The sequence below is a fragment of the Garra rufa genome, chromosome 17 (assembly GCF_049309525.1).
Source record: "Garra rufa chromosome 17, GarRuf1.0, whole genome shotgun sequence".
Classification (NCBI taxonomy): Eukaryota; Metazoa; Chordata; class Actinopteri; order Cypriniformes; family Cyprinidae; genus Garra; species Garra rufa.
The window spans coordinates 45,513,168-45,536,162 of record NC_133377.1 but is presented as its reverse complement, the minus strand read 5'-3'; the positions used below and the strand labels follow the sequence as shown (position 1 = coordinate 45,536,162).

The 22,995-nt window shown below is 37.7% G+C and overlaps 3 protein-coding genes across 3 annotated transcripts in view; 2 read left to right on the top strand and 1 right to left on the bottom strand.

Annotated features, from left to right (window-relative positions):
- The window catches only part of LOC141289449 (Golgi phosphoprotein 3-like A), an 18,598-nt gene extending 1,340 nt beyond the window's left edge, over window positions 1–17,258 (bottom strand). The window contains exons 1-3 of the mRNA XM_073821543.1: window positions 17,107–17,258; window positions 16,733–16,919; window positions 10,335–10,466 (exon numbers count right to left, since the gene is read on the bottom strand). Coding sequence (XP_073677644.1) covers window positions 10,335–10,466; window positions 16,733–16,900 — 300 coding nt within the window. The 5' untranslated portion in view covers window positions 16,901–16,919; window positions 17,107–17,258. The remainder of the gene's footprint in view (window positions 1–10,334; window positions 10,467–16,732; window positions 16,920–17,106) is intronic.
- A 2,419-nt stretch (window positions 17,259–19,677) lies between these two features.
- Window positions 19,678–22,989, top strand: ensaa (endosulfine alpha a). The gene is made up of 3 exons (XM_073822529.1): window positions 19,678–19,848; window positions 22,007–22,129; window positions 22,206–22,989. Exons 1-3 carry the CDS (start codon window positions 19,795–19,797, stop codon window positions 22,374–22,376), a joined length of 348 nt encoding a protein of 115 aa, XP_073678630.1. The 5' UTR covers window positions 19,678–19,794; the 3' UTR covers window positions 22,377–22,989.
- LOC141289448 (Golgi phosphoprotein 3-like A) overlaps window positions 22,431–22,995 on the top strand; it is a 9,624-nt gene continuing 9,059 nt past the window's right edge. Inside the window, exon 1 of the mRNA XM_073821542.1 lies at window positions 22,431–22,560. Coding sequence (XP_073677643.1) covers window positions 22,431–22,560 — 130 coding nt within the window. The remainder of the gene's footprint in view (window positions 22,561–22,995) is intronic.

Genomic DNA, 22,995 nt, shown 5'->3' with positions numbered 1-22,995 from the left:
AGGCCCAGCCCGCCGCCGTACAAATATCTTGCAAGGCAATCACACTCGACCGCGCCCACGATGAGGCCACGCCCCTCGTGGAATGTGCTCTGACACCTAGCGGGCACTGCATGCCCTTGGAAGCATATGCCAACGCAATAGCATCAACTATCCATCTGGATAAGCTCTGTTTCGACGCGGCCAGTCCCTTGGGACGCCCGTAAAACGAAACAAAAAGCTGCTCTGTCTGTCTAAAAGCAGACGAGCGAGACACGTAAGCTCGTAATGCCCAGACTGGGCATAGGAGGCTCGCGTCCGTTTCCTCATCATTGACCGGTAGGGCTGACAGCGCGATGACCTGTGCCCTAAACGGTGTGTTGAGTGATTTTGGAACGTAACCATGTTTGTGTTTGAGTATGACTTTAGAGTCATTAGGTCCAAATTCCATGCACGTCGCGCTCACAGAGAGTGCGTGCAAATCCCCTATGCGCTTCACTGAAGCGAGAGCCAGCAGAAACACGGTCTTAAGAGACAGGTATTTCAAATCAATCGTCTGCAGAGGCTCGAATGGTCCACCTTTCATGGCCTCTAGTACCACAGAAAGGTCCCATACGGGGACTGTGGGAGGTCTGGGGGGATTTAGTCTTCTAGCTCCCTTCAGGAAGCGAATAACTAAATCGTTCCTTCCTATTGACTGACCTAGCGTTGTGCTCGAGAACGCTGTTATGGCCGCCACATAGACTTTGAGCGTGGACGGGGTTCTGCCCTTGTCCAGCAGCTCTTGTAGAAAGGAAAGCACCTCCATCACACCACAGTTAGTGGGTGACGAGCCGCGAGCTGCGCACCAGCCCGAAAACACTGACCATTTTGAGGAATAGAGCCGTCTCGTAGACGGGGCTCTAGCCTGCGTGATCGTGTTTAATAGTCCTTTAGGGAGTTCATCATATATTCGCTGGTGGCCCAGACATGAAGGGACCACAGCTCTGGGTGAGGATGCCAAATCGAGCCGCTGGCCTGAGAGAGAAGGTCTCTCCTCACTGGTATCGGCCACGGGACAGTGCTCGTCAGCTGCATCAGCGCTGGGAACCAGGGCTGGTTTTCCCAAAACGGCGTTATCAGCAGTATTGAACATCCTTTTTCCCTGACCCTCTCTATCACCTGAGGTAGGAGAGAGACGGGGGGAGATGACGGCGGGGCCATTCGTGGGCCAGCGCGTCTCTGCTTTTTGAGTAAAATTCCAGACAGTGAGCGTTGTTCGGAGACGCAAACAGGTCTACTTCCGCTCTGCCGAATTTCTTCCACAGTAGTTGTACTGTCTGTGGGTGTAGAGACCATTCGCCTGCTGGAACATTGTTCCTGGACAGTCTGTCTGGCCCTATGTTTAGAAGCCCCGGCACATGCGCTGCTTTCAGCGAGCGCAGGTTGCGCTGAGCCCATACCAGGAGGCGTTCTGCAAGTCTGTATAGGTTTTTGGACCTGAGACCGCCCTGGCGATTTATATAGGAAACCACTGACATGTTGTCCGAGCGGACTAGTACATGGTTTCCTTTTATTTGGGGACAGAAGCGCATCAGCGCGTTCTGTACTGCCAACATTTCGAGGCAGTTGATATGCAGGAGCTTTTCCCGTTCTGACCACTGGCCAAAAGACGGTCTGCCCTCGAGCAGAGCCCCCCATCCCGAGGTGGACGCGTCCGTAGACACCACTTTTATTCTCGAGGAAGTCCCCAGGCTTACACCTAACTGGTACCAGTCGATTGCTCTCCACGGATTCAGGGCTGTGACACATTACTGATTGACCGTGATACGAAGCCGACCGGGCGCCCACGCTTGACGCGGGACGCGCGCTTTCAGCCAGAACTGCAGTGGGTGCATACATAGCAGACCCAGCTGCAGAACTGATGACGCTGAGGCCATGAGACCCAGCATTTTCTGAAATTTTTTGAGCGGGACAGACGCGCCGCAGCGGAACGAGCCCGCTGTGCGCTGAATGTCTGCTGCGCGCTGTGGTGACAGCCGCGCTATCCTTGACAGCGAGTCCAATTCTGTGCCCAGGAAGGAAGTTTTCTGACTGGGGGACAGTGAGCTCTTCGCCCAATTGACTCTGAGACCCAAATTCTCGAGGTGATCGAGTAACATGGTCGTATGCTGTACAAGCACTGAGCGAGACTGCGCTAGAATCAGCCAATCGTCCAAATAGTTCAGTATGCGCACGCCTTTCAGTCTGAGAGGAACGAGCGCTGCGTCTATGCACTTCGTAATGTACGGGGTGCCTGGGACAAACCGAACGGCAGGACTGTGTACTGATATGCCTGGCCCTCGAAGGCGAGTCTCAAAAATCGCCTGTGACGTGACGCTATCTGTATTTGAAAATACGCGTCTTTCAGATCCACTGACACGAACCAGTCTCCTTGGCGAACTTGCGCGAGGATTTTTCTGGTCGTGAGCATCCTGAACCGACGCTTCACCAACGCTTTGTTCAGTTGCCTTAGATCTAATATGGGTCTGTGACCCCCGTCTTTTTTCGGTACCAGGAAATATCTGCTGTACAGCCCCCCTTCGCTTTGAGCTTGAGAAAGGGGCTCTATGACCCCTTTGCTCAATAGTTTCGCCACTTCGGCTCGAAGCAGGTGTGCTGCTTCTGTCTGCATTGTGGTCTCGACGCGCGCTGTATAGCGGCGCGGGCGTCGGTGAAACTGTAGCGAATAGCCTCCTTTTATAATGTCCAGCACCCATTTCGAGACCCCTGGAAGCTTTTCCAATGCGTTTGCATGAATAGCTAGAGGCTGAATACGAAGCGCGCTCCGTTCTTTCATTAACGGAGTGGTTTCGGTATGCTGTGGCACCAGAGACGTGCTCGTGACATTCGGGGCGTGGGGCACGCTGATAGCGGGAACTATTATGTCTGTGTGTGTATGTGGTTGTGTGGCAACAGGCACATTTAACACACTGCAAACACCGTTCGCCTGCATACACGTTAGTTTCGTTTGTACAGAAACCTTTTGACGTGCATAATGTGATGTCTGTGGGCACTGTTAAGTGGACACGTTTACCACATGTGAAGCGCAATCGATCTGAGCCGATTTTATGTTCGCAGGGTCTGTATGACAGGTTGTGCTTGTGTGTAGAAATGAGCACTGGGGGAGTGGGCATTTTTGACTACACGTGAAACACCATCGGCCGTGGCCGGGACTCCAGAAAATACACTCTATTGGGGGTTTATCTGGGTAGCCGTGAAAACAACCTTTGTGTGCAGGCAAGCGGGCGACAGAACCGGCTTGTTGGCTGCAGCAAACACTGGAACAGTCACATTTAACACACTCCAAACATCGTTCGCTTGCATGGAGCGAATGCACGCTGATTTCATGCAAAACGTGCTCGTGATATTTGAGGCATGGGGCACGCTGATAGCGGGAACTATTATGTCTGTGTGTGGATGTGGCTGTGGGGCAGCGGGCACATTTAACACACTCCAAACAACGTTCGCGTAGAGCGAATGCACTTTTGGTTTCGTTTTCACAGAAACCGTTTGACGTGCATAATGTGGTGTCTGTGGCCACTGTGAAGCGGGCATATTTACCACGTGTGAAGCGCAATCGATCTGAGTCGATTTTATGTGCGCTGTGCTTGTGTGTAGAGATGAGCACTGCTAGTGGGCATTCTTACACGTGAAACACCATCGGCCGTGGCCGGTTGTGAAGCGCAATCGATCTGTGTCGATTTTATGTGCGCTGTGCTTGTGTGTAACGTTAGAGATGAGCACTGGTTAGTGGGCATTCTTACGACACATAAAACACCATCGGCCGTGGCCGGGACACCAGACAATACACTTTATTGGGGGTTTATCTGTGTAGCCGTGGGAACGACTTTTGTGTGCAGGCAAACGGGCGACGGAGCCGGTTTGTTGGCTGCAGAAAACACTGGAACAGTCACATTTCCTGGAACTGGACGAGCGAATAACTTTGGTGGGGGTCCGGCAACAGCGGGACTCGTACACCGTCGTTTTCCCAGTTGTGCTAGGACGATTTCGGAGGCTCAGGTTTCAACTCAATCCTGGGCCGCGGGCCGCGTCTGGCGGGGCGGCGGCCAGACGAGAAAAACGTCAGAAAGCGTTAACCACGGGTGCCTCTCAGCAACGGTGAGAGACCATGTTACGCAGCGCTGACGCGGCTAGGCGGCGGCGAAAGCGCGGCGAAGCAGGTTTGACGTCTGACGGCAAGCTTTAGAGGGGAGGGCCGACTTAGCACGCCGTCCAGCGGAGGGCAGACATAAGTGGGCTGCTATCGCCTCTTCTGAGCAGCATGCGCGTTCCCGCTTTGGCGGGAAACGGAAATCAGAATCAGTAACCTCTTCCTCCTTCATGGCCCCCCTCGTCAGCGGCGTCGATGGAAGCGGTGGCAGACAGCGGCCGCTTTACGTCCGGAACAGAGGCTGACGAGGTCGCTGAAGCAGGCGGGCGAACCGGCGAGCTTTGTCGGCTGGGGGAAGTGTCCGGGGCCCGCTGGGCACGGCGCTTTTTACGGCGCTACACCGCGGCGGGCGGGGGAGCAGTCTCAGTGAAGAAGGCAAGGCAAGTCCTCAGAGTCACCATTGGCATCTGCACGAGCAGTATGAAGGCATCTTTAAAAAGACGCTTTGCTCTTTTTAGAGAAACAGTGTGTATCGCAGCGGCGACACACACTGTAGATTATAAAGGATATAGGCGCCGGAAAGCGCAGCAGGAAGGCACGGAAGGCGGCGTGGCCAGCAGCTTCGGTGGCTCGTCCCGCTGAGATGCTTGCAGTCAAACGGCGGCTTCTTATCCGGCTCCAGCGATGCGTGTGCTTCGCTTGAAGGATGAAAAATCAGATAATAGCTGCCTATGAGCAATATTTATAGGTCTAGACCACGCCCTTTTAGGCGGGAAGCTACGAAAAGGGCGCGAAGCGACGCAAAGGGCGCAAAATGCCCCCATTGGATCTGGCGTCGCGTCAGGCCTCGCTCTAATAGGCTGCTGCAGTTGCCGCAGAGCAGCCAATAGGCGCGCAAGCTGTTTCGCCTATGTCTGTATGCTGCTGCAACGCGCTTTACATTATTTCAAAATTAAGGATAATTTTTGGCTTCAATATCTCGCAGAAAAGGATTTTCCCCTAGCGTAAGATACTTCTTACGCAGTACTCGTTCCCTCTCGTAAGAGAACCCGCAGCACACTGCTCTTTTATTAAAAGTCACCAAAAAAGGCAGTGCTGTGCGCCTCGCGTTTTTAGAACTAAAAGACGCGTTCTGTGTTTTTATTTAAACCTAAATAAGTTTGTCTGTCAGTTGGCAGGCAGTTTTGGTCGCTTATAAAATAAAATAAAAATAGTTTTACCCTCCTGCTGACTATAGTGTCGTGCCCCTCCCAACCCATTCACACACGCACATAAGCCTAGATGATTCGACTATCGGTCGACTATAGAAAGATTCGAAAATTCTGATTCGACTATGAAAATTCATAGTCGGGGACAGCCCTAATATATATATATATATATATATATATATATATATATATATATATATATTAGTGGTGGGCCGTTATCGGCGTTAACGTGCTGCGTTAACGCGAAACTCTTATCGTGCGATAAAAAAAAATATCGCCGTTAATCTATTCTCATATTTGGGTTGGGAGCTGGGTCTAAACTAAGCAAGCTTTGATGACTTTCACCTTGATAGTTTAACGCTAATGTAAACCGAATATGGTCACGCGTTTAAGTCTCCTCCACCAAAACACAGGCAGGATCGCGTCGTCCTCCATTCATGAAAACCGAATCTACTATAGCGCGAAATGCCACGTAAATTCGTCGTTTTTTGGATTCACAAATCAAATGTTGGTCAGTCACTTAATTCAAATCGCGATATGGACTAGTGTATGTGAAAACTGAAATGCAAAAAGACCGTTTTAATATGAATCCGATATGTTCCGTTTGCCTACCTGTATGTATGCATGGCGGAGACGAGCTTTTACTACACGCATACTGAAACACACGTGACGCTCCCGGTAATTTTTGGCTTTTTTTTAATCTCACATGAACAGATAAACTTAATCTCCCAAACTGCTGTGAGTGTCACTTTTACCGTTTCATTTGAGAAAACTAGCATCATATCACACTGTATGACACAGAAACGTCACAGCAACCTGTCAAAATAAAAGTACGGGGTAACATGTAATGGGTTGGGTAGGTGTTGACGTTAAAAAAACACAATCTAATAGGGAGAAAAAATAATTTCATTGTTTTAGTTAGTAAACACAAGTACATCTAATTGAACATAATTTATTTTCATCAACAAATTATCATAGAACAGCTTTATGAGCTTTATGATCCATTCTCAAAGACTTACTTTTAGTCATTATTTGGGTAGCACACATATTCTGAATGCCTTCAGCAGAATTCAAATTAGCCATTTTAATCTAGATTAATCTAGATTAATTCCAAGATTTAATCTAGATTAATCTAGATTAAAAAAATTAATCTATGCCCACCCCTAATATATATATATATATATATATATATATAATTTTTTTTTTTTTTTTTTTTTTTAGTAAACATTTTTTTTCCCAAGTAACAAAATGTATTTACTTCATTATATTTAAAATTATTTTATTTTATTTTATTTTATTTTATAAGTTATAATTTACCCTGGTTCCAATAAATAAATTCTTAAAGACCCTATTTGACATCTTGTATTCAAAACTTGATCATTTAGAATCATTTCTATTTTCAAATTATACAGTATATATTGATTTTTATTTGTAGACGTTATTAAATCACGTCTTTCAGAAACTCTAAAATATATCTACATTTATTTATTTTTATTTTATTTTATTTAAAAGTGTTCTTGCTTTTTCCTTTGTAGACATATATACAAATTTCTTTATTTATTTATCTAAAAGCATTCTTGTTTTTCATTTGTAGACGTTTATGAATCATGTCTTCCAGAAACTCTAAAATACATATACATTTATTTTATTTTTTAATATTTTATTTTATTTAAAAGTGTTCTTGCTTTTTCTTTTGAAGACATTCCTAAATCACGTCTTTCAGAAACTCTAAAATATTTATTTATTTATTAAGACAGGTTGGTCTGATTCCTCTAGTTTCACGTCTTGAATTCTCCTAAATTATTTAATTTTTTTTAGCTGGGTTTATAAACAGAAAGTGTTTCATCTTCGAGCTCCATTAGATGGCAGCAAACAAAGCACCTCATTAAATATTTGTTTATATTATATTTATTTATAATGCGTTTTGCTTCAAATAATCTGTTTTGGAAACAGTTCCATTTGCATGTAAAATAAAATATAAAAAAATATATGTTTAAATTAATATATTTTTTTAGTTCACATGAAGGAAAGTCGTTTAAAAAATGTGTTTGTTTCTTCCTGTGCAAGAGTTTAAATGCTATCCGGAGTGACTTTACATTTAAAACAGGGTCAAAAATTACTTCTTCCCCAATTATTTTAAGCTCAGCGTGGCCTATATTGTCCTGATAGGGCTGTGTCAGATCCACCCGTGTCTTCATAGTCTGGTTCAACTCGTTATTTAACTCTATTATCAACTATTAAAACATCATCTGAATGACTTTAGTTTTTAAGAACACCGTGGCACAGAGATGGATAAAACAAGTGATGGTGTTTTCATCTCTTTCACAAGAGATTCTGAAAGATCCTGATCTCAGGTGTTTGATGTTGTGAATGGAGTGTGATGTAAATGAGCTCTGATTGTTCCAGCAGCCACTAAACACAGTAAGGAGAGACTGACGTCTCCGGTCGGGCCGGTTTGGCATTGGATTCTGACTCTACAGACAATAAAATGAAGAAGCTTCACACACCCGCTGCTGTTTGTCATGAGAGATAAGGTGTGTTGGAAATGAGTGTTTAACGTAACAAACCTACAGAAACATTTGCATTTGCTTCCTGCTGAGAACCAGAGAGCTGGAGTTACAAACATACACTGACAGACTTATGTTTCTGAAATAAGTCTCTTTCAACTTACAGTTATTATTATTCTTCGGAGACTAAACTGATCGACTAGAGCTTTAACTCTACAAACTCCAAACTCAGGCCAGATCTTCAGAATAAACTGAAGTTAGTTGCTGGATCTTTTCTAACTGATCCGACTTACGGTTTTCCTAAAAATGACAATTAAAACTGGGAAAAATCTCATAGACTTATATTGACGGAATGTTCAAATGATCAACACTATTCAAACTCCAACTGTCAAAATTCCAACTCCAACTGTCAAAATTCAAACTCCAACTGACAAAACTCCCACAATCCCTTGAGACTCAATCAAACTGCCCTTCTGTTATATTTCGAATCCATCTAATATTTCTAATCAATCTATCTAACCAAGCTTAGCAACTACAATCATGTTAAAATGCTAACGATGCTAGAAAAATGCTAGCAACATGCTAGTAATTTGCTAATCATGCTAGTTACATGGGTGTGCCTCTGTAATCAAGCTAGAAACATGTTAACAACAGGCTAGCAACATGCTAGCAATTTGCTAATCATGCTAGTAATGCTAACATCGTGCTAGCAAGATTCTAATGCTAGTTACATGCTAATCATGCTAAAAACATGAGAGTGCCTTGTTAGTCATGCTAGAAACATGTTAGCAACATGTTAATAATTCTAGAAAGATGTTAACAACATGCTAGTAACTTGCTAATCATGCTAGCTACATGCTAGAAACATGCTAATCATGATAGAAACATGAGAGTGCCTCGTTAATAATTCTAGAAACATGCTAACAACATGCTAGTAATTTGCTAATCATGCTAGTAATGCTTACATCATGCTAACAAGATTCTAATCATGCCAGATGCTAGTAACATGCTTGAAAGATGAGAGTGCCTCGTTAATCATGGTAGAAACATGCTAGCAACATGTTAATCGTGCTACAAACATGCTAGTGACATGCTAATCATGCTAGAAACATGAGACTGCCTCGCTAATCATGTTAAAAACATGTTAGCAAAAATGCTAATCATGCTAGAAACATGGTAGCAACATGCTAGTAACTTGCAAATCATGCTAACATGCTTATCAAGTTAGAAACATTCTAATCAAACATGCTAATAGAAACATGAGAGTGTCTCGTTAATAATGCTAGAAACATGTTAACATGCTAATCATGCTAGAAACATGCTAGTAACTTGCTAATAATGCTTGTTAAATGATGGTAACATGCTAATCGAGTTAGAAACATGCTAACAACATGCTAATCATGCTAGAAACATGCTAACAACACGATAATCAGGCTAGAAACATGCTAGTTATTTGCTAATCATGCTAGTGATGCTAATACCATGCTAGCAAGATTTTAATCATGCTAGCCAGATGTTAGTAACATGCTTATCATGCTAGAAACATCCTAGTAACTTGCTAATCATGCTAGCTACATGATGGTAACATGCTAATCAAGTTAGAAACATGCTAGCAACATGTTAGTAATTTGCTAATCATGCTAGTAATGCTAACAGCGTGCTAGCAAGATTGTAATAATGCTAGTCAGATGCTAGTTACATGCTAATCATGCTAAAAACATGAGAGTGCCTCGTTAGTCATGCTAGAAACATGTTAGCAACATGCTAATCAAGTTAGAAACATGCTAGCAACAGGCCAGTAATATGTCATGCTATCTATCCATTTATCCATCCAGACTGTATTGCCTTCAAAGCATTCAAGCTTTTAAACTACTTTAATCTTTTTCAGACTGAAAAACTTCTACAAGTGTTAAAACTTTTAAAAACATTCTGATCAGGCTGTCTCAAGTCAACGTCTTGACAAACTTTTTCATCTAGTTACAATTTAAAACAGCTGTTTTCTAAGTGAATATCTATGTTAAAATGTAATTTATTCCTGTAATCAAAGCATCATTACTCCAGTCTTCAGTGTCACATGATTCTTCAGAAATCATTCTTGTGTCGATTTGCTGCTCAACAAACATTTCTGATTATTATCAATGTTGAAAACAGATGTGCTGCTTAAAAAAGACATTCAATTGATTTAATATTACTATTTTTTTTTTTTTGTATTTTCAATCAAATAAACACGTCTTGATAAGGCAGTGTAAGGCTAGGTCAAAAAGTTTCTTTATCTACTGAGGTTGCACATTTGAATTTTATGCAAAAATTAATACAAAATTAAAAATTGATTTTCTAATTTATATAATATATGCAATAATATTGATGTGAATAATAACACAATTGTCTTCTGTTAGGCTGCTAAAATTAACACTGTTATTTCCCTGTTTATCTCTGTGAAGCCACTTTAAATCAATCTGTATAAACCACTGTTAAAACACATGATGGATGCAGGTTTGGTGTTGCGTTTACCTTGCGGTCGAGTAATTTCCTCTTGCGTGAGGTCTGTGGTTCGAGGTGAATGCGTCCTCTGAGCGTCAGCTCCACCAGAATGCAGCCGCGCAGCCCTGACGAGATGCTGTCGTTCCAGAAGGACGTGTAGCCCTGCATCAGATCAAACACAGTCCTTATAACATCAGGATATCAAACCCACAGAGACGGAAAACAGGAAATGTTTAGAAGCGTGTGCTTTATTCAAACGTGACTCAGAGATTGTCATGCAAAGATGGAGATCAAGTGTTCTGCACCAGCTTCACCACTTTCTTTTTCTCTGGCGTTTAGTTTAAGCAATCATTTATATTGAGCAAATAAAGGAGGAAACTGCAAACTGTGCACTAAATTACAGTGTTACAGTTATACAGCTATTAGAGTTCATAACGAGATAAACAAGTCTGTCAAGTCAAACTTTAGGTTGGCTTCAGAAAGCCTAGCTTGAAAGTTTAAAAGCAGCTGTAAAAGCTTAAAGTTTTGAACTTTATATAGACAGATTAGATGATTAGCATGTTGCTAGCATGATCAGAATGGAGTTAGTATGATTTTAACATTTTTCTAGCATGGTTAGCAAGTTACTAGCATGTCATTAGCAAGTTTCTAGCATTAGCATGTTGCTAGCATTTTATAGCATAATTAAAATGTTCCTTGCTTTATTAGCATGTCATTAGCAAGTTGATATCATGTTTCTAGCATGATAAGCCAGTTATTAGCATGTTTCTAACACGATTAGCGAGTTGCTAACCTGTTTCTTGCTTGATTAGCAAGTTGCTAGCATGTTTCTAGGCTGACTAGCTAGTTGCTAGCATATTTCCAGCATGATTAACAAGTTGCCAATCTGTTTCTAGCATGATTAACACGTTATTTACATGTCATTGGCATTACTGACAAGTTACTAGCATGTTTCTAGTATGATAGCATGATTCTAACATTTTTCTAGCATGTTTAGTATATTTCTAGGATGATTAGAAAGACACTAGGATGTCATTAGTAGGTTTCTAACATATTAAGCAAGTTGCTTGCATGTTTCGAGCATAATTAACATGTTACTTGCATTATTAGCATGTCGGTAGCAAGTTGCTAGCATGTTTCTTGCATGATTAGCAAGTTATTAGCATGTTTCTAGCATGATTAGCGAGTAACTAGCATGCCATTAGCAAGTTGTTAGCAATGTTTCCAGCATTATTAGCAAGTTGCTAACATGTTTCCAGCATGATTCTAACATGTTCAGCAAGTTGCTAACATGTTTCTAGCATGATTGTAGTTGCTAGGCTAGGCTAGATTGTTAAATAGATGATAAATATTAGAATGTTAGTCTGAATGGATTAGAAATAGTTGATAAAAGGGAAGCTTGATTGAGTCTCAAGGGATTCTGGCAGTTTAAATTTAAATTTTGACAGTTGGAGTTTGAATTTTGTCAGTTGGAGTTTGAATAGTGTTGATCATTTGAACATTCCCTCAATGGAAGTCTATGGGATTTTGATGATTTTTAATCTTCAATTTGATGAAAACTATAAATCGGATCAGTCTGAAAAGATAGAGCACAATAAGTGAGAACAGTCTGAAGCGCTGGGCTGAGTTTGGTGAACGCTCTAGAAAGAGTAGCATTCAGAAAATTAGTCAAAGAAGAAAAATAATAAAAGCTTTAGTAGCACATTTCTTTCTCAAGTCAATCTAATAAATGGCACCAAATTATAAGGAGCGGCGTGTAAAGCACGAGTTGATATAAACCAGCTGCGACCTCAAACACGCAGTTCATGCAGGAAACATTGAAAAGCACGTTGTTATTTGCGCAATAAAGCGACTGCTTCAGTAAATGATTAAATAGAAATAAAACCTAATGGAGACAAACAAGCTGCAATCTGAAAAACTAAAGGATTACATGCTGTTTCTGCAGAAAATTAGATGTGAAATTACTTTTCTTTCCATTGTTGATTGGCAATGTTGGTTTTTATGTTTTATGGGTTCATTTTATAGGCGTAATCAATGGTTTTTCTAGTGTACAAACACATTTGTGAGCTTGGACCACAAAACCAGTCATACACGTAATTTTTTATTAAAATAAATAAGCTTTCCATTGATGTATGGTTGTTTAGGATAGGACAATATTTGACTGAGATACGGCTGTTTGAAAATTTGCAATCTGAGGGTGGGAAAAATCTAAATATTGAGAAAATCATCTTTAAAGTTCGCCAAATTAAGTTCTTAGCAATGCGTATTACTAATCAAAAATTAAGTTTTGATACATTTACAGTAGGAAATTTACTAAATATCTATATAAATGATCTTTACTTAATATCCTAATGATTTTTGGCATAAAAGAAGAAAAATTTATCATTTTGACCCATACAAAGTATTTTTAGCTATTGCTACTTAAGACACATTTGTGGGTCATTCTACAGAATTAGTGCAAACTGCTGTCCCACGATCTAAAAGCACATTTAAAAAGCATTTAAGTATTAAAATCTTAGTTGTTTACAGATGATCCTTCTATTGTCTATTATAATCCACAATAATATTTAAAATATGAGTAAGCTTAATACATTTAAAACTCATAATTTATTGGGTACTTTCAATTGGGATGTGGCTGTCACAAACTCTAACCTCTACATTTCAACTTATGAAAATGATATTACATTTTTTTTGTATTTTTTTTTCTATTGCTGTTTTTAAAAGTATCCTTTTGACTTATTTAAGAAAGTGAATTTAAAAAATATTTATTTTATATTTCCTTTGTAAATTATGAAACTTCATGTAAAAAAATGGGGAAAGTTACTTTTAAAAGTAATGCGTTACAATATTGAGTTACTCCCTAAAAAAGTAACTAATTACGTTACTTATTTTAGCTTTTTATGGAAAGTAATGCGTTACGTTACTTTTGCGTTACTTTTTAAATCTGGGCAGGGCTTGCTTGTTTGTTTTTAATATAAAAAGTTGTATTTTAGTCAAATGTAAAAGCCTTTTCACAGCAAAAGCCTCAGGTTTAGAGAAAAGTAAATCGACGTCTGTCCAGTAGACCGCAGAAGAACAAATGTCAACTCTTCAGCTATAAAAAAAGGAAAACAAATGTTAGATTATCTTGAGTAATTTTTGCTTATTAGTATGGATGAATTTAATCAACGAAGTTCAGCAGCAAAGACATCGGTTAATAAAATGGGATTAAATACTGCCCTCCAAAGCCAAAACACAGTAACTACACATTCGGTCAAAAATGGACTTTGTGTCAATTGTTTTGTCTTGTAGCAAAGTCTCCTGGTTCAATTTTGTCCTGTTTCAGAGAAACGAGAGTGTCAACATGTTTGACTAGCTGGTGTAAAAATTTTAAATGCATTTTTAATCAATAAGGGGGAAAAGTAACCGGTGTTACTTATTTGAAAAAGTAACTCAGATATTTTCTTGTCAATTAAAAAGTAATTTCATCAGCATTACTTAAAAAGTAATATAATTACGTAACTTGCGTTACACTTAATGCGTGACCCCCAACACTGGTCCTGTATGTTTTAGTATGTTTTAGTCCATTTTACATTTTACAAAGGAAAATTGGCTTCAAAATACAGCAAATCGGATAAATTACACTTGAAATATTGTTCAAATGTAATAGTTATTGATTTAACTCTGGGTAAAAATAATAAAATAGCAAAAAATATATATTTACAATATAGATGTAAGCAAAATCCTACTAGCTTAATATAACCGTTCTAATTAAATTATTATTATTGTGCGACAAATCTGGGAAGAGGACAAATATTCCAAAGCCTCTGAAAACACAATCTGTAAATGAACTGCACTAGAAATGCATGCCTTAGATATTGTACAATTTGCATACATACAAATAAAAAAAATAAAATACATTTTCAAGACGTTTCCAACTCTGACTTTGGACCAGTTCTATAGAGTGGAAACATGGGTCAAAGACAAAAAAGGGTTTAAGTATAAAAACAAAAAGTGCAATACTGTTTTAAAGTGTCCAAAAAAATATTAAAAAGTTTTCTGTTTAATTTAATTGCCTTTTTGTTTTTGTTTTCCTGAGCAAAAAATAAATATCATACATTTTTCTCTAATTTACTGAAGTGAAGACACCAACTCAAATGTCTTTCAGTGTAACAATCTTGGCATATTTACAACAAAAATCAATTCATGACATATTAAAAGATGAATTACTTTCACAACTAATACTAATTAGTTGTAATTCTACATTTTACAAAATTTGCCAGATTTATTTACTCATTTAAAACACAGTAAAATTGAATATGCTCCCTTATTCTTTTATATATTTGAATATGTACAAGTCAGAATAAGTGTTGTTTGAATGTTTATATAAATATTGCGTTACACTGAATGACAATCTAACATTATATCAACCAAATTTTGACATTTTATTCTTCAAAAACGTATTTGAAACCTTAAAAGTAGACACTTTACTTACATTTAATGTACTTTCTAAGGACATAAAATCCCTTTTTAACATCTTTGACCCATATATATATATATATATATATATATACATACACATGTACACACATTCACAAACATGAACACAGAGGAAGTTTTATATTTACCAATTTACCAAGTTACAAGGAAGTTTGCTCAGAGATTTTCAAACAAGAGCAGATGCAGAGACACACCTGAGTTCCCAAGTCTGAACACACTCCTGAAATTACCATCAAAGAACTAATAAAATACCAATCGACCGACCGAGCCATCTATACAAACACCTACCTGAAACATCGATTATCTGATTACCTAATTAACTATTAGACTATATCTGTACACATAATGCACAAGGGCCTCATCTAGTGAACTTGTGCATCTGCTGACTTCATCTTATGTGTCTGAATGGACTCTAATGTGAATCTCCAGTTTTCAACAAAAATAATGTGATTGAACCGGCTAATGTTAACTTTACTAACAATAAAAACACACAATAAAGCACATTATTTAGCCCGTCTGTTACACATTTTTCAGAGCTGACATCACTGTTTATGACTGGCAATGAAGCATAAGCCATATACAGTGCCTTGCGAAAGTATTCATACCCCTTCATTTTTTTTTCACATTTTGTTTTGATGCAGCATTATGTTAAACCGCTTTAAAATAGTTTTCCCCCACATCAATCTACACTCCATACACCATAATAATGACAAAGCAAAAACCAGATTTGCTAATTTTACAAATGCATTAAAAATAAAACACTGAAATAAGTAGATTGCATAAGTATTCATACCCTTAACTCAGTCCATAGTTGAAGCAGCTTTACAGCCTCAAGTGTTTTTGGGTCTGATGTGAGCATCTTTGCACATCTGCATTTGTCAATTATCTGCCATTCTTTGCCTCACCTTTTCTCCTCTCCATCTCTGTCAGCTTGGACATTTTCTAGAGTCCTAGTTGTTCCATTCGTCTTCCATTATGGAGAATGCTTCTGTCAACCTTCAATGCAGCAGATTTGTTTCTGAACTCTTCTCTAGATCATCGCCTTAACGCAAGTCTGTCACTGAGCTCTACAGGCGGTTATCTTGGTTTTTGCTCTGATCTGCATTTTCAGCTGTTAGACCTTTTCTGAGAGGTGTGTGTCTTTCTAAATCAGACTCATTCAAATGAATTTGCCACAGTTTAACTCCACTCCAAGTGTAGGAACATCTAGAAGCGATATGAATGCTCCTGAGAGAAAGGGTATGAATACTTATGCAACAGGATCTTTTCAGTTTTTTATTTCTAATAAATTTTCACAAATGTTAAAAACCTATTTTTGGCTTTGCCATTATAGAGTAGGGAGTGTAGACCGATGTGGGAGAAAAAGTAATTTAAAGTAGTTTAACATAAGGCAGCAGCATAATAAAATGCGAAAAAAAATGAAGGCGTATGAATAATTTTGCAAGGCACTGTATAACTCCATGTGATCGCCTAAATATGAAATACCGGCCAAACACACAGATTTATGCACGCAGTCATTTTGTTTATGTTGAAAATATCACCTAAGCGTGAAATGAACAAAGGCCGACAATTGCATTTTTGGAGATTACTGTTTGATTTTGGGATCTGTCTATTATCTATGAATTGTTTTGTCACACAACGCTTGTTTTTCCTTGGGTGTAAATCTCTATGCTCTCTAGTGTAGTTTTATTGTGATCTCTGGTCAAACAGATCAGCTCGACTGCATTCTCTCAGGCTGAAAGAGATTTGAGAAGCTTATAACCGGTTGAACCTGATTTTTGTAGAACAACACGAAAAGCATTTTTCAACCATTACACGACACTGCATGAGCTCCAGGACTGATACCTGACCAGTCTTACCTGACAAGTGTGTGTGTGTGTGTGTGTGTGTGTGTGTGTGTGTGTGTGTGTGTGTGTGTGTGTGTGTGTGTGTGTGTGTTTGTGTGAAACCTCTTTATCTTTGAGTCCCAGCAGAAAAATCTCCTCCATCAGTGTGAGTCTCAGTGTTTTGGAGTCAGTGTCCTGTTCTTCATCTGAGCCGTCTTCCTTCTCCTCATCGTTACTCCACCGCTCCACTGGAGCCTCAGAGCGGCGGTTCCTCTTGGTCAGTGTGGTCATTCCTTCCTGCTAACACAACCTAAACCAACATCCACATCCTTTATACACAACTAGAACACTCATTACGTGTTTGTTTAGCACATTAAACATTACAGGTTATAAAAAAAAATCTCAGACTTCCACACTCAAGCAGGTGGAGAACTACCTGTAACACTTAGTAATCTACATACGTAACACAAAAACGCTCAAAAAGTATTTCAACTCACCACATCTGCCTGTTTTTATATTATAATGACGTCCAATGTAAGACTTTTGTCTTCAGAGTGTTTTCACTTCCCTGTACGATCAGCAGTGGACTCGACAAGTGCAGCACCTCACCTGCGGCCACGCCTCTCCGGCTGCTGAGCCAATCAGGAGACGCTGGAGCGTCGCTCCTCCAATCAGAACAGGCTGAACGTGGGCACCTGTTCTGTGCGCCGACGTCAGCCGGATCCAGGATTCATAAACCGGAGACTTTTCATTTCCCGAAATCTAACCGCAATCTTATGTTTTTTTCTATTATGTCAAACCTCAGTCGACGTGTCAGACGTTTTTGTAACGATTTCATTACAATATAAGATTAGTTATTTAGGAAAGCGTCTAAAAGTACGTTTTAGTACGTTTACATTATTTCGTATAATTCTGTAAAGACAAAAAGCTGTAAACATCGATCGTTTTGGAGCCGTAATTCGCCAGTTTTTAGACTAAATGTGGAAAAATAAATAAATTTACCTCAATATTTCGTATTAGTATGTAAATTTCGAAACATATATATAAATATAATGTAGGATGTATGTTTTGACAAAAACAAATGAGAAGCGCTCATTCAGCATCATCACGCGATGATCAGCATTCGGCATTTATTCATATTTGTGCCAGATCATCTCACACGGAACTAGGTTAATTTTATTTACTCAGCTGGAATTTTCCGATTTGTGCTCACACAGTAAAGTTAAATAGCCCGAACTGCATGGCAAGCCGGCTTAACATTTAATCTATAGACGTTTATCCTGAACGCATAAATCACGGCTGACTCTTATCCTGAAGAATGCTTTGCATTTCCGGTCTCAAGTGTTTCTAGTCAAAGTAGCGTATCGTATGTTCCGATCTGTTAATCTAATGTTAAAATGTGTATATTAAAATGTTTTAAAAAGCATATGGCTCTATACCATGGAACATGCCTTGCCCCCCCCCCCCCCCCCCCCCCAAAAAAAAAAAAAAATTATAAAAAAAAAAAATTGCACTCTCTATTGTGAAAAATATATGTATGTACATCTAATATAATTGTGTAAGTAGAAAATAAACGAACAAAAAATGCATTTAGAAACAGTTGAGTTCCCCCTCCCCTTCCTCACAGTGGTTTGGCCCACTGCCTGCTCTACACACGAGTCAGGTGTGTGGCTGCTACTCAATTAATGTTGAACTCCAGTAAGTAGGGTATTTTATTCACTTTAAATAAAGCAATTCTCTTTAATGTAGTTGATGCAAACTCATTCATAAATTAGTTGTGGCAAAAATGCTGATTACCGACGTAATTTTCCATGAATATTAGCCATTAAAATATTACTTATCTAGTTAACATTAGCTTGTTTACAATAGCTTGTTGCATAGTGCACTGCAACTAACACGCCAAAGCCGTTTCCCATGCATTGCTTTATTTGTGACGACTTTATTTGTGACGACTTGACCCCACTGTATTTTTTGTATAATCAATTTCTATTCTGTTCTTAAGTGTCTTAATTAATTTTAAATAAAAATTTAAACCTTTTTTTAATTCCTTGTTTTTATTGTTGTGTATCTTTATAAGTACAATTTGACTGTATTATTTGTGTCCCCTTCAAAAATTGCTCATGAGAAATTTTATATTTATTGTTCCCCCCTACTTTTAAATGAAATTTAAAAGTGATGGTGCTAGAGCATGGGCGTAAATTTCAGCACTTTGCAATGTCGCAGTGACCGTCATTTGTCAGTGCCTCACTCCTCTAAGTTTAATGAGTGTTTAAATGACACGAAGCTGCCGACGTTAGCTTCATTAAAACAGATGGACGCTATTTGAAGGGGTTCCTATGGAGACTGGAACAGCAGAGAATCCAATCCGATGTTAGAATTCGTAATGGCGGTGCATATCGTTTACTCAGGAAAAGGTCTGTAGGCCTATCAAACGAATGAGTACTAGTATCTAATAAGTACCAGTGTCTAAAGAAAAAGTACTAGTATTTAATGCATAATTACTAGTGTCTAATAAATTAGTATAAGTATCTATTTAATAGGTACTAGTAGCTAATGAATAAGTACTAGTGTCTAATAAATAAGTACAAGTATCTATTTAATAGGTACTAGCATCTAATGCATAAATACTAGTATCTAATAAATAAGTACAAGTATCTATTTAATAGGTACTAGTAGCTAATGAATAAGTAGTATCTAATTAATAAGTACTAGTATCTAATGCATAAGTACTAGTATCTAATAAATAAGTACTAGTGTCTCTTTAATAGGCACTGGTATCTAATGAATGAGTGCTAGTATCTCATAATTAAGAACTAGTATCTAATGAATAAGTACTACTATCTTTTTTAAAGGTACTAGTACAAGAATAAGCAATAGTAGCTAATGAATAAGTACTACTTCTTAATAAAAAATAATCTGTATAGCACGGTTTTTAGATTAAATGTTACCGCGGCTTGCCATATGAACTCATTCGCTTAGCGCGTTGCGTAAGCACGCCGCGCTCTAATTGGCCACTTCCACTTTGAGTCCCGCCCCTGCCGCAAACGTCAGATGCGTCATTCGCCATTTTAGTGTGAAGGCGATATTGCTCCAATGAGAGACTGATAATCGCGTCTGCTGTGCTAAAATCGCGTGGTTGTTGAAGTAGGAACGGTTTTATTTTCAGTGTTTGTGCCTCGGGAATCATGTCAGAGAATCAAGATACGGATACTCTGGAGCTGGAGTCCGAGGAGAAGCAGGTGACTGTTACCGATCAATGACTGAAACAACACAAACTGCACACGCATTTGATAAACCTATCATTTTAAAACGCAGCCATGACTTTAACTGGTATTTAATGTTTTTAATACACGAATAAGAAGAAATCGTGACTTAGCTGGTCCTGACTGTGCCTTGCGGAGGGTCACGCCCACATTGTGCGCATATCCTCGCTCTGATTGGTTGAGCAGTCGATCAGTCAAATGATAGTACGTTCCTATTGGTTGGTGTTTGTTGTCATGCTGCCGCTTGTCAAATGTAAACTCGTTTGTGTTGAAAGAGATTGTTGTTTTTCTTTACGGTTTCACTCTGATAACATAATGGAAGAGATCTGTGCTGCCAGGACTACATTTAGCTGTTTTTCCACCTACCCTGAAATCACAATACAGCACAAAATTAATCAAAATTATCAAGTCATTTGATTTATTCCTAAAAATTCGTTTATTTCTATACTGCAAACCAGCATCACAGAGATAAACGGGGGAAAAAACTTAAGTAGTAATATTGTAAAATCTATCAGTTATTAAACAAATCTAATTTAGGCCGTAAAGCAGCTGTACAAAAGACGACAGTGACGTTAATTCGCATTAAGTCTATTCAAGATTTTATTTTCATCTGATCACTGCAGCTAATAAATTATGGTCAATTATGTCAAATAGTAATCTTGTTTTATTTTGGTCAATACTGGGATCAAAGTTGTTTAACATGATTGCACATTGACTTGCATTTTTAAAAATGATCTGTTAACAGTGGATTTTCTTTAACTTAAATGCAACTGAAAAACAAATTAAACATGTAAAAAAAAATCTTATTTTTTATAAAAATGAAATATAAATACGAAATATAAATATAAAAAATATAAATTAGTAATATAATAAGTTATACGTGTGTTAAATGTGTGTGTGTGTGTGTGTGTGTGTGTGTGTGTGTGTATATATATATATATATATATATATATATATATATATATATTTCTCTGAGGAAATCAATTTTAGCATTTTTGCATTGATTAATTGTGTTAATGTTCTTTTAACAGTGATTTTCTTGAATTTTAATTAAATTGAAAAAACACAATTTTATTTATGTGTGTTAAATATATTAATATAATACATATTAATAGGAAAACATAAATATAAATTAGTGATAAAATGTTATGTGTGTATTAAATAGATATATACATATTTATATTTATTAATATTTCATACATTCATGTATTAATCTTTTATTTCTCTGAGGAAATTCACTTAAGTTTTATTTTAACAGTGGATTTTCTTGAATTTTAGTTAAACAATTATTATTATTAATATAAATTAGTAATAAAATAAGTTATTAAACATAATTTTATTTACGTGTGTTAAATATATTATAATACATATTAACAGGAAAATATAAATATAAATTAGTAATAAAAAAAGTTATTTATGTGTGTTAAATGCGTTTTATATTTAAATATAAAATATATTTTAAAATGTTTGCATTATTAATTTTTTTAAATGTTCTTTTAATTCAATTAAAAACAAGTTAAACATGTAAAAAAATATTTAAGTATGTTAAATATATTAATGTAATAATATATATTACATAATAATGTAATATATATATATATATATATACATTACACTTAAGTTTTGGCATTTATTATTACACTGTCTTTTAACAGTGGATTTTTTTTAACTTTACTTTATTTATACTTTATTTACTTATTTATGTATGGTAAATATATTCATATAATACATATTAATAGACAAATATAAATATAAATTAGTATAAAATAAGTTGTATATATTAAATTATATATATATATATATATATATATATATATATATATATATATATATATATAAATTCCTCTGCGGAAATAATTTTTTATATTTTTATTATGCATTTATTACATTTTTTACATTTTCTTTTAACAGTGGTTTTAATTCAACTTTAATTCAATTGAAAAAAAATAAATAAACAATATATAAACTGCAAAAAACAAAAATATATAATGCATAATATAAATATAAAAAAGTTATATATGTGTGTTAAATATTATTTTATATATGATGTAAACAATATATAATAAAATAAACAATCAGATTAGATTCACTGTACAAACAATATGAAATCAAGATCAAATGTGTGTGTTTGCAGGATTCTCCAGAAAAAGACTGTAACCCAGTATTATCCGAAGAGGCCAAACTGAAGTCAAAATATCCGAACCTGGGACAAAAACCCGGCGGATCGGACTTTCTGATGAAGAGACTACAGAAAGGAGTGAGTTCTGAGTCTCGGTTCTAAACACTAAATGTGGAATATATTCACAACTCAATCATTTTCTCTTGCTTTCTAGCAAAAGTACTTTGACTCGGGCGATTATAACATGGCGAAGGCCAAGATGAAGAGCAAACACGTGGTGGCCCCCGGAGCCGATAAGAACCTGGTGACAGGAGACCATATTCCCACACCGCAGGACCTTCCTCAGAGGAAAACCACGCCACTCGCCAGCAAACTGGCCGGATAAACTCACACTTACAGACATGAAAACACTCAGTTACACACAGAAATAGCTGCAGAAATGAGTGCTAGTGTTTGTTCTGGGGGTAGTTGGTCTGATCAGCGTTACTGTACAACTAAACCTCTGGAGGAGATCCAGACACTAAAGCTGCAGACCAGATCCGCTCCGGTGCCACAGTCACTAGGGATGGGTGATATAAGGCCAATAATGATGAAACTGATGGAGTAATGCCAAAATACAGAGCCCAAACTGGTCCGGACGAGGCAGAGCTTGTGTTTGTTACACAACACAAAGCGGAGTCAGCATTAATATACAATTCAGAAGTGCAATCCGAATTTAGTGTGAACAAACCAGAAATGGTGTAGAAGCTATTTTCATTGTCAAATATCACAGATAATTAGAAAACAAGCAAGTAACACAGAATTAAATTTGATAGTTTTACTAGAAAATACTTTCTACTTTGTTCATGTTACTTGCTGTTTCTTTAGAATTATTTGTCAAGTTTACACTGCAAAATATGCCTTTCTCACTTTTTTTTTTTTTTTTTTGTCTGGTTTCCAGCCAAAATATCTCAATTTTTAAATCAAGAATTTCTGGACTCAAAAAAAATTATTAATTTAAATTA